This window comes from Harpia harpyja, chromosome 8, assembly GCF_026419915.1.
Source record: "Harpia harpyja isolate bHarHar1 chromosome 8, bHarHar1 primary haplotype, whole genome shotgun sequence".
NCBI classification, from domain to species: domain Eukaryota; kingdom Metazoa; phylum Chordata; class Aves; order Accipitriformes; family Accipitridae; genus Harpia; species Harpia harpyja.
Window position 1 is genome coordinate 2,734,162 of NC_068947.1, and position 9,937 is coordinate 2,744,098.

At 42.9% G+C, this 9,937-nt stretch overlaps 1 protein-coding gene across 1 annotated transcript; it reads left to right on the plus strand.

Annotated features, from left to right (window-relative positions):
• The first annotated feature begins 1,622 nt into the window (after positions 1-1,622).
• On the plus strand, positions 1,623-9,590 carry PRDX4 (peroxiredoxin 4). Its single transcript, XM_052795217.1, is given in 9 exon segments — positions 1,623-1,779; positions 1,781-1,883; positions 4,084-4,201; positions 4,610-4,726; positions 5,292-5,414; positions 6,069-6,199; positions 7,833-7,867; positions 9,066-9,112; positions 9,460-9,590. Coding segments are annotated over 9 exon segments (789 nt in total). The 5' UTR covers positions 1,623-1,668; the 3' UTR covers positions 9,464-9,590.
• Positions 9,591-9,937: the final 347 nt, after the last annotated feature.

Sequence of the window (9,937 nt, forward strand, 5' to 3'; positions counted from 1 at the left end):
CAGACATTTAATACAATTTTTTATAATTTCACACATGCTGATCAAGCCTGACAGCTAGGTAGGTATTTTGCCTCTGTAGCCGTCAAATGACTGTTCCAGAGCCTTACCCTTCTGACCCTCAGTAATCTTCAATGTGTTCAGGTGGGCAAATACACTTAAGTAAGATTATTACTGTGACAGTAACTATGAATGGCGTTTTACAAGCATGATCCCTAACTTGTAGAACCTAGACTGGAAGGTAAACATGCCAAGAGATGGTAAAGGAAAGGAGCTCCTTCTGGAGAGGAGTAAGAGCTTCGGGAGAAAGGAACACTAAAATCACAGGTTAATAAGTGCAAGTTTGCCTGCAAGGTCTTGTTTCTCCCACGTCTGTGAATTTTATTTTGTGAAACACCTTTTGAAAGGGTGGATTCTGTTGTAGGAAACCAGAAAAACAGTAGGATTTGTTCAAGACACAATATATAATGATAGGTGCCTTGCTAATCCCTTTCTTCTTTTACAGAGCCTGTATTCTTTGAAAACGGCCCTCAGCATTTTCTTTTGGCTCTGCTCTTTGCGTGCCTGTTCTGTATCATTTTTAAAAGAGACGAATTGTACTGTCCATTCTGGCATGGGTACCGTACCATCCCGACGGTACGTTTATCACAAATCATCTGCAGAGACAGGATGCAATGCAGATGTTCCTCTGTTAAGAGCCTGACATCGTCAGTCTGGAGTGGTCTCTTCTGTCAGGTGTCTGGAGAGAGGACAAGAGGAAATGGCCTCAAGTTGAGGCAAGGGAGATTTAGGTTAGATATTAGGAAAAATTTTTTTACTGAGAGGGTTGTCAAACATTCTATGAGTAGCCTTTTTACTGAACCACCAGTTTTCCCAGAGGATGGCATCCACAGTGCTCCAAGTGCAAAAGGTCAATGGTGTCCCCACTTTTGATAAGGGATAGCTCCAGCTCTCTTACATCTTAATTTTTAAGGATTGGTTACAGTTTAACTGTAAATGTTCCAGGTCAGGCTGGACGGGGCTCTGAGCAACCTGGTCTGGTTGAAGATGTCCCCGCTCGTGGCAGGGAGCGGGTTGGACTAGATGACCTCTAAAGGCCCCTTCCAACCCAAACCATTGTGTGTATTTGACGAATTAAAAGGCACTCAGCAGTCTCATTTCTGTTTAACCACACTCTTAACGCAGCCACTACACGGAGGTCGTTCGCTTAACGCAGCCGCCACGCGCACCACACGGAGGTCACTCGGGAACCGCTGCCCAGCTGGCAGCAGTTCAAGATTTCTGACCTAAGGCAGCGCGCTTTTTCGCATTTTGTGTCACCTTTAGGCCGGGGCGTACAAGCCGCACTCGGCACGGACTGCTACGACCACCAAAGATGAAATGCCCACAGAAACCACCCTGCCCCACGTAAGAGAGAGACCGGGCGGGAAACCTCAGGCGCGGGCAGGGAGTTTCCTTCTGCGGCCGCGCTCCTCACGCACTCTTCTCTCCACAGACCCGCACGTACATTTACCGTTTCCTCCGGGGCTTCACCGTGAGGCCACCGCCCCGCCGGCACCGCCCGGGGCCCCGCTTCTCCTCAGAGCAACCGCCGCCGAGCGCCCGCCCTGTGAGGAGAGGACCGGGCCCAGCTCCGCCCCTCCGCCGGGACGTGCGCTCGCTCGGCGGGCCATGGAGGCGGTCGGCGGGGCTCGGGGCTCGGCGCTGGTGCTGCTGGTGGTGGTGCTGGCCGGGCTGGGAGGCGAGGCGGAGGCGGAGGAGCCGCGGTCGGCGAGGCAGCGGGGGGGACGAGCAGTGCCATTACTACGCGGGAGGACAGGTCTACCCCGGGGAGGCGGCTGGGGTGCCCGTGTCCGACCACTCGCTGCACCTCAGTCAGGCCAAGAGTAGGTGCCGGGGCTACCGAGGGAGCGGGTACGGGACCCCTCTTGTCGCGGACACCGGCAACGGGGCTGCGCCGCGTCAGGCGGAGCGCCTCGGCCCTCGGCGGCGGGATGGCGGCCCTCCCGCCCGGCATCCCCGGCGGAGGGCAGAGCGGGGAGGCCGTTCGCCAGCCCCCGGCCCTCCCCGCCGCCGTTCGGTGGCGGGGGGTCCCTGCCGAAGCGGCCACCCGCCACCCCCCGGACGCCTTCCCTCCGGCCGAGGCGGGTTTTGCGGCCCGGGCGGCGTCCACGCTGCCCGCCGGAGAGGCCTCGGGGCGGAGGGAGGGAAGGCAGGCCCACCGTCCCCGCGGTCGCCTCGGCCCGTTCTCCCTGGGCTTAGGCTTGTGGCTTTGCTGTCGTGGCCTGCGCTCTCCTGCGATTTAAGTAACTTTAGAGCGGGCCTGGGTGTAAACGAGCGGCAGGGAGGTGTTTCGGGGGGGGGGGGGGGGGGGGGACACCCGTTCAAGCCCCCGTTCTGCAGAACGGAGAGGAGAAAGGGGTAGAAACGACCTTGGCTGTGAGGGTTGACGGCTTTTACATCCTTTTTGTCCACCGAGCCGGGGCTGTTTTAAACGTTTGCAAACAGATGCTGGAAAAAAAAAAAAAAAAAAAAAAAAAAACAAACAACAAAACGGGGGGGGGGGAGAAACAGCCGAGATATTTGTAACCAATTCTGTTTGGTTTTTCCTCCCTTTGTAATGTCAGATAGCACAGCATTTCAGACAAGTGTTTTTAACCCCCCCCAAAATCACCTCGGTGTAGAAAGGGGTCAAGGTACAACGTATTTTATTCAATTTCTTTTCCTTCTCCCTCCTAACCTGAAGGTCGGTTGAAGAGAATCTTTTGCTACAAAGAGATTAGATTTGGGGTGTCCTTATCTCCTAAAAAGCAACATATTTGAAACATTTTTTGAGAGCTCAAAATAACTTGGGGATTAATCCCTGCTTTCACTTGAAAATAGTCCCATACCTGCAAAGACTTAGTAAAAAAAACATTGCAAGTCCCGGGCTTGAAATCTGACCAGAAAGAATTCTGCAGAAGACTTGAGAGGAGGAAGAGCATTTCTTCAAAAAACGTAAACTGAAATTATCAGTCATACCTACTGACTCTCTGTACTTGTATTGCTGCGTCCCTTGTGGGTTATATCAAGTGAAACCAAAGATGACTGCCCTCCCACTCAGGGGCACGTTCTGCCTGATGATTTGGAGTATTTTTTGCAGTCCTTGTTATACATCCTCACTTAACTATATTCTACAGCTCTGGGTTGTCCTAAGAAAAGGAGAGCCCAACAACGCACTCATCATCCAGATAATAATGAAGATTCCATATATTTTTCTCAGCAGCATTTCCCTAATTTCCTGGAGCTGTGTGTCAATGTCCTTGACATCACAAGTGTATTCAGATCACCTTGTTATCTCCAGCATACCCTATCCTTTATCTCAGAATTCACATTACTATGAAAATAGGACCGGGCAGAATCATTTTTAATATTTTAAATTCAGTGTTAATCCCTTTTGGTAGGAATAGTAAATATATTTCATGCATTTTAATTGGATTTTTTTTTAAAAAACACAAGTGTCTTCACATTACAATTTGCTTAGCAGTTGTAATTTAATAAATATACACTGTGTTTTGGGGCATTTGTCTCTAAACATGTTGTAGCATGTATTTTTTGTGGCCTTGAATTCCAAGTAGTTTTTCATGGCTAAAAAGTAGCAATATGAATTTGAACCATCTTATGCTTCTGGTTCACAAGAGCTATTCATAACAAAATACTGAGGGTTCCTGAAATCTTAAAACAGTTTCTCTTTCAGTCTAATAGATGTTCGGCCATGAACTGGTGGTGCACATGTGGTCTGTTCGATATGCCCAGATAAGGTTTGTGTGGCCTTGGTTATCAGTGGCTCAGAGGGCTCCTGTATAAGCCCAGATTGGTCAAATTACTTTCCATGTGTACTGAAACCTACATTTCTTCATCACCCTGTAACCTCTGCCAGCTGTGAACTTTTTAAAGTGGTAACAAAGTTTCATTTTGTAATTGCGTGCAGTAGGTTGTTTTTCAAGCAAAAGGAAGAACAGTGGTCCTTGCACACCAGCTGACTAATGAACAGCTTTGTTTGAACATGTGCTTCGTATTCTGACTTTTAATTCCTTTGTGTTTCAGTCTCCAAGCCAGCACCTTACTGGGAGGGAACAGCAGTCATTAATGGAGAGTTTAAAGAGCTGAAATTAACAGATTATGAAGGAAAATATCTTGTCTTCTTCTTCTACCCTCTTGACTTGTAAGTAAGACCACTGTAGACCTACCAAGACTGAATGCAGCTACACTAGACTTGTAATTCATTAATTTTTCTCCTTTTCTGAGCTCTTGGTTTTTTGTTTGGTGAGGGTTTGAGGGAGAAGAAAGGAGTGACAGCAGAAAATACGTTCTTTGCGTTTGTGTTTTCGTCATGCATTGGTAAAATCGTAACACAGTCTTTGTCCTCATAAGCGTGTCCGCTAATTAGTGTCTCCACACAAAAAAATAATTTTCAGAAGATTTGTCAGGCAGCATTTCGGTTAAATACTTGAAGAAGCAATAAAAAAATAAGTAAAAGCTGAAATAATTTATGATAAATCCACAATTTGAAGTTAAACAGAGAACTTACTGGATGTTTCATGAAATTTTGACTTTATCTTTTCTTATCTAGTACATTTGTATGTCCAACTGAGATAATCGCCTTCAGTGACAGAATTGAAGAATTCAGAGCAATAAATACCGAAGTAGTAGCATGTTCTGTGGACTCAAAGTTCACTCACTTAGCATGGTATGTATCTTACCCTTGCCTTTCACTAAAAATTATTCATGGGTCCATCTTAGCTGAAGAACTGTATCCCCAGATTTTTAGCCTATGTAGGTATGTCATAATGTGTAAAAGTGTGATGCTATTGATACAAATGTTTAAAATATTTTTCAGTGGTAAAAATTTTTAAATCTAGTGCATGAAAGTACCTTTATCTTTGAAGCTTGTTTAATATGTATTGCTTGAAATATATCATGTCTCAGTCCAAAAAATACTTAAAAAAAAAAAAAAAGCAATAAGGATGCAAGTATCTGTAAATGCATCACACTGTCCCAATTCACGAGCACACTGGTATAAAGCAAGTAAGACTGATAAGAAAGAGGTCATTATTAATAGATGCGGCCAAAAACTGCAAAAGATCTACTGACCATTTTCCTCGAACCATAAATAGTATTCATCTCCCTTGTGTGCAGAACAAAAAAAATTCACTTGCACTAAATCCTCCTGTCTGTTCTGGTTTGTGACCTTTAGCTTTGCGTAGGGAATATAAATCTTTGAGAAATATATCTGTATCTCATTTCTTTCAAAGGATTAATACTCCTCGAAAACAAGGAGGACTTGGGCCTATGAAGATTCCACTTCTTTCAGATTTGACGCACCAAATTTCAAAGGATTACGGAGTGTATCTGGAAGATCAAGGGCATACACTTAGGTATTTCACTTGGTTACAGTTCTTTTTTCTTTTTTTTTACAGGGGGTAGTACTTTACTACTTTATATCTAAAGAAGCATTTGAAATTTTTCTTTGAGAGCAGATTTTACTTGGGGATTCATGCCAAGAGACAAAATAAATATTGAAGAACGCAAAAAAAATAGTCATAATGAGTCAGAACAGGGGTCAAGGTTAATACCCTGTTTAAGAGCTGTCATCAACAGATACCTAGGGCAGGGCAAACATGCAGAATTCCCCAGAATTGCAGTTACTCAGGGACCCCCCAAGTCCAAGCAGAGTCAAGACTAAGGGTAACTAATGGCCTCAAGAGATACATCTTTCATAAACTTGATTAGTTGCTTTTGGGATCCCTGTAACATCATAGCATCTGCAACATCCCCTAGCAAAGCCTGTCAAAGCTTAGTTTTATGTCCCGCAGAGAACTATCCTTTTGGTTTTTAACTTACCCTCAGCTCATGTCATCTGATACCCCAGGTAAAGAATAGTAGGTTACTAGTATTCTAAGGTGGTGGGTATTGTATGGTGTTTGCAGAGATCAAATTCCTCCCATCCAGCAGACATAAAATAGTGTGTAAACACAACACCGTAATTAGTTCTGTTTCCTAACACACACACACACAAAATGTTTTCACAGAGGCCTTTTCATTATTGATGAGAAGAGGATCCTTCGGCAGATCACGATGAATGACCTTCCTGTTGGGAGATCAGTGGATGAAACGCTTCGTTTAGTACAAGCATTCCAATACACAGACAAACATGGAGAAGGTGCTCTTTTAAATACTTTCATGTTGAAGATTGTTTTACTTAGACTGGGAGCTATATTTGTAGCTTTTTGGAAGAAAGGTACTCAATAGCATTAGAGACTAGCCTCATGCAGTGAATGAAGGGGTTTGATTGCCCTGCTACAAGTTTGTGGTCCCGGTACCTCCATGGGTTGTTTGTAGAATAGTAATTCACATTTTGCTTCACATCCATGAGAATGCAGAGCATAAAGCATTCCTTGGTCTGAATTAAGGCATTATGTACCATCTGTCACAAGCATAAATCCGTACAAAATAATGAGGCCATGAAGAATCGGGCCCAATATCTCAGTACATTTTGGGATACTAAAATAATTGAGATGCGAGCCATCCTTGTCCTGTGTCATTCATTGAGGACCTGTGACAAGTAATGGAGAGTGCTTCATGTCAAGATACATGGTGATACTGTGAAAGTTAGACCACCATTACTTGTGTTTTCTTTACAAGTGCTATGTGATCATCTTCCCCTGACAAAGAAGTTTTCACTGGCATCAGATCATTACTTTGTCTCAAGAATGCATGTTCCCCCAATTCAAGCATAGGGTGAACTTTGCATGTTTCTTTAGATGTGTTTAAATAAACACATTCATTTATTTAAAGATTTTTTAAAATATTAATACACATGTTAAGCAGCTTAACTTCCATTTCAAGTCAATTTCACCTGGCATTTGAAAGTACCTTTAGCTGAAATTACAAATCATTATTATGCTTTGCTGAACAGATTTTAAAAGATAAATGCTGATAGTTAGGCTACGCACGTTTGACTAAGGAAATTTAGCCTCTTCTATTTAGTTACAAAGCTGTCTTACAGAATATTGATCTGTAGTGTGTTTCCAGAGTACCACATTTTTTTCCAGCTTTTGCACAAACGCTGAGGAGAGCCTCCCTAGATGCCTTATTGGATTCTTTGCACAGAATAGGAAAAAAAGTTCTCCACAATTCCTAATTGCATTTGTGATGTTTTGTCTGACAGCATGCCTTAATGCAGTGTAATATGGCATCACTCATTGGGCTAAAGCCTCAGAGGGAGAGCTCTGAAGAGATAAGAGCTTTGCTCCAGAATGTGCAACTGTCCAGGTGGTCACAGGGCTCCCAGCCACAGTGCATGTTAACCGCATGCTATAATCCCTTTACTCCTGAGCAAGGCTTCCAATAATATCACTCGGCTTCTTGTGGAATCTTTGAACTGATTTCTTTGCTAAAAAATTTCCCCTAGCATTAGTTTTCAAGAAAGAAAGGTAGGTCTCTGTGCAGTCACCTGAATTTTATCATGAAATTTTTCTTTCTACTAGAATAGGTGTTCATTCTCAGATACTGCTTTGCCAGTACTTTGTCTAGAAAGGCATGAGAATTAAACCAAGGCTTAGACATGCATCCAGAGATACGCACTTTCCAGTGAACAGAAGTGGTAGGTGGTATCAGGTATAAACTGTTATGACACCATCCCATGTATAAAGAAAACTGCATATTTAACAGTTGCAGATATTTACAGGTGACACTTGTGTGGTGTTTTACTTCAAGTTCAGAAAGAGACTATTAAGTGCACAAAAGTATGTCTGAAAATACTTTTACTAACTTCGTCTTGGTTTTTTTTCCAGTTTGTCCTGCTGGTTGGAAACCAGGCAGTGAAACAGTAAGTCACTGTTTAAATTTAAATGCATGTACTACTAAAAACCACTCAATTATCGTTTCCACTAAAGCCAAATCCAAAATCTTTGCAACTTTTAATGAGATGATATGCATAAACTCACATTACTATAGCTGCAGCTTTTGGATTACTGCTGATTTCATTAGGAGCTCATTTCCCTCACACTAGGCATATTCTAGTTGTTTCAAGTTCCTTGTGTATGAACAAAACTCTTCTTGAGCAGCAACGAGTTTGTGATCAAGAGCTTTTTTTCCTGTTAACGCCTGATGAGAGGAAGTTGGAAACTCTTGAGTCTGTCCTATCTTCTCGGTTATTTGTCTGTATAAACTCTTGGTTCTGTTGAGTCTTACTGTGGATCCTAGGCACTACCCAGAAAAAGAAAGATACAAGTTCCCAGGCTGCTGTAGTATCAGACAGAGCCAGTGTGCCACTGTCAGAACTCCAGCAGAGAGCACTGCTTTGCTGCGCAATAGCTATTCCTCCTTTGTTACTACTCGCTTACATGTGACTACAAGCAGAAGAGCTAGGGTTCAGATAAACACCCATTGAACTTGTGTTCTCTGGCTTGGATCAAGCCTCAGCAGAATAATGAAACTTTCACTAGAGGTCTGAGCTGCCTAGTTCAGATGAGATCACTGTCATTTATTTGAGCATGTGGCTTCCTTCTGAACCATCTGGTGATGACAGCGTTGTTGTTTAAGAGCTGTCTCAACAAAAAGCAGGTCCCAGCAGCCTCTGAGCAGAGTAGTGAGCATTGTAATTGACGGTAAAAACAGTGGAATGTTAAACCATATTTCTTTGCTGGATGTGAAAACTTCCCAGGATGACCGGAGGCTGAGTCGCCTCTTTCAAGCTAGCAGAGGAGCGTCTTAGTGGGGGAAGCTGGATATTAAGACCATAGAATGAAAGAGGGCTGGCTGGCCTAAAAGATGTATTTTGGCACGGAAAAGTTCTGCCCTCCATAACTGTGGATCACCTAAATAATACAACATTAATGTATTTTCTAAAAAACAGTCTTACAATGCTAAGATTAACAGCTCCGATACTACCGTTTTAAAGATCTAAAACAATACATAAGCATTCTCCTCTGTGCAAAAGATGCAGATAATATAAATAGCAGAGTAGTTCAAAAGCCTTTCTCGAAGATGTAGCCATGCCTTCTAAATGTGCTTGATTTAATTAGATCAAACCAGAGGAAGCCATGAGAGTGTGGTGGCCAAGGGAAGAACTGTAAGTAAATTTTAAGACTCTTGATTACAGATGTTAATTTATTAAAATATCTTGCTTTTGGGGCAAGCAACATAGATGTATGTGCTCCCAACTGTCAAAATTCTTCCTTTGGTAGGCTGCACTCTCTCTTCCCCCAATCAGTTAAATCTTTCTGCTACTGTTGTTAGGTACCTTTAGAGATAAACAGTAATCTAGTATCGAGTCAACTGATAAATTACTCTTCACTGTTGCTTGTGGGTTGGCCTTAGCATCATATTATGGAATACTATGCTGTTCTGGTTTTAGAGTTTGTTGTGTTTGTGTGGTTTTGGTTTTTGACTAACATTTTCATTTTCTTTCTTTCACAGATAATTCCAGATCCCGCTGGAAAACTGAAGTATTTTGATAAACTGAACTGAGGCTCACTTCTGTTGAATTACATAGGTCACAGGTCATAATCAGCTTGATTTTTGCCAATAAAATTTCATTAATTTTGTTACTTTCGGGAGTTTGACTAATATGTAAGTGAGTGCAGTAGACCATTAAAGGTCTTGTTGCTGAAACAGGAGTCTAACCTGTGTGAAGCATGGGTGCCTCATTAGTTATCACAGAATATTCCTATGGAATACATGTTTTCCCTGTAAGTCTTGCTTATATGCTTGGTTTTCTGAAAATTTACTTCTCTTAGCATCTCAGGCTTAGATTCCTGACTTTTGCTATTGATAGATTACTTAATTTCTGCAAAAATCATGTCTGCTTGGTCACATTCTAGGAGCTACAGCTAGAAAAGAGCCACTTGGCTATGGTACATTAGTCTGTAATCCAGACACAATAGCAGCTAACCCA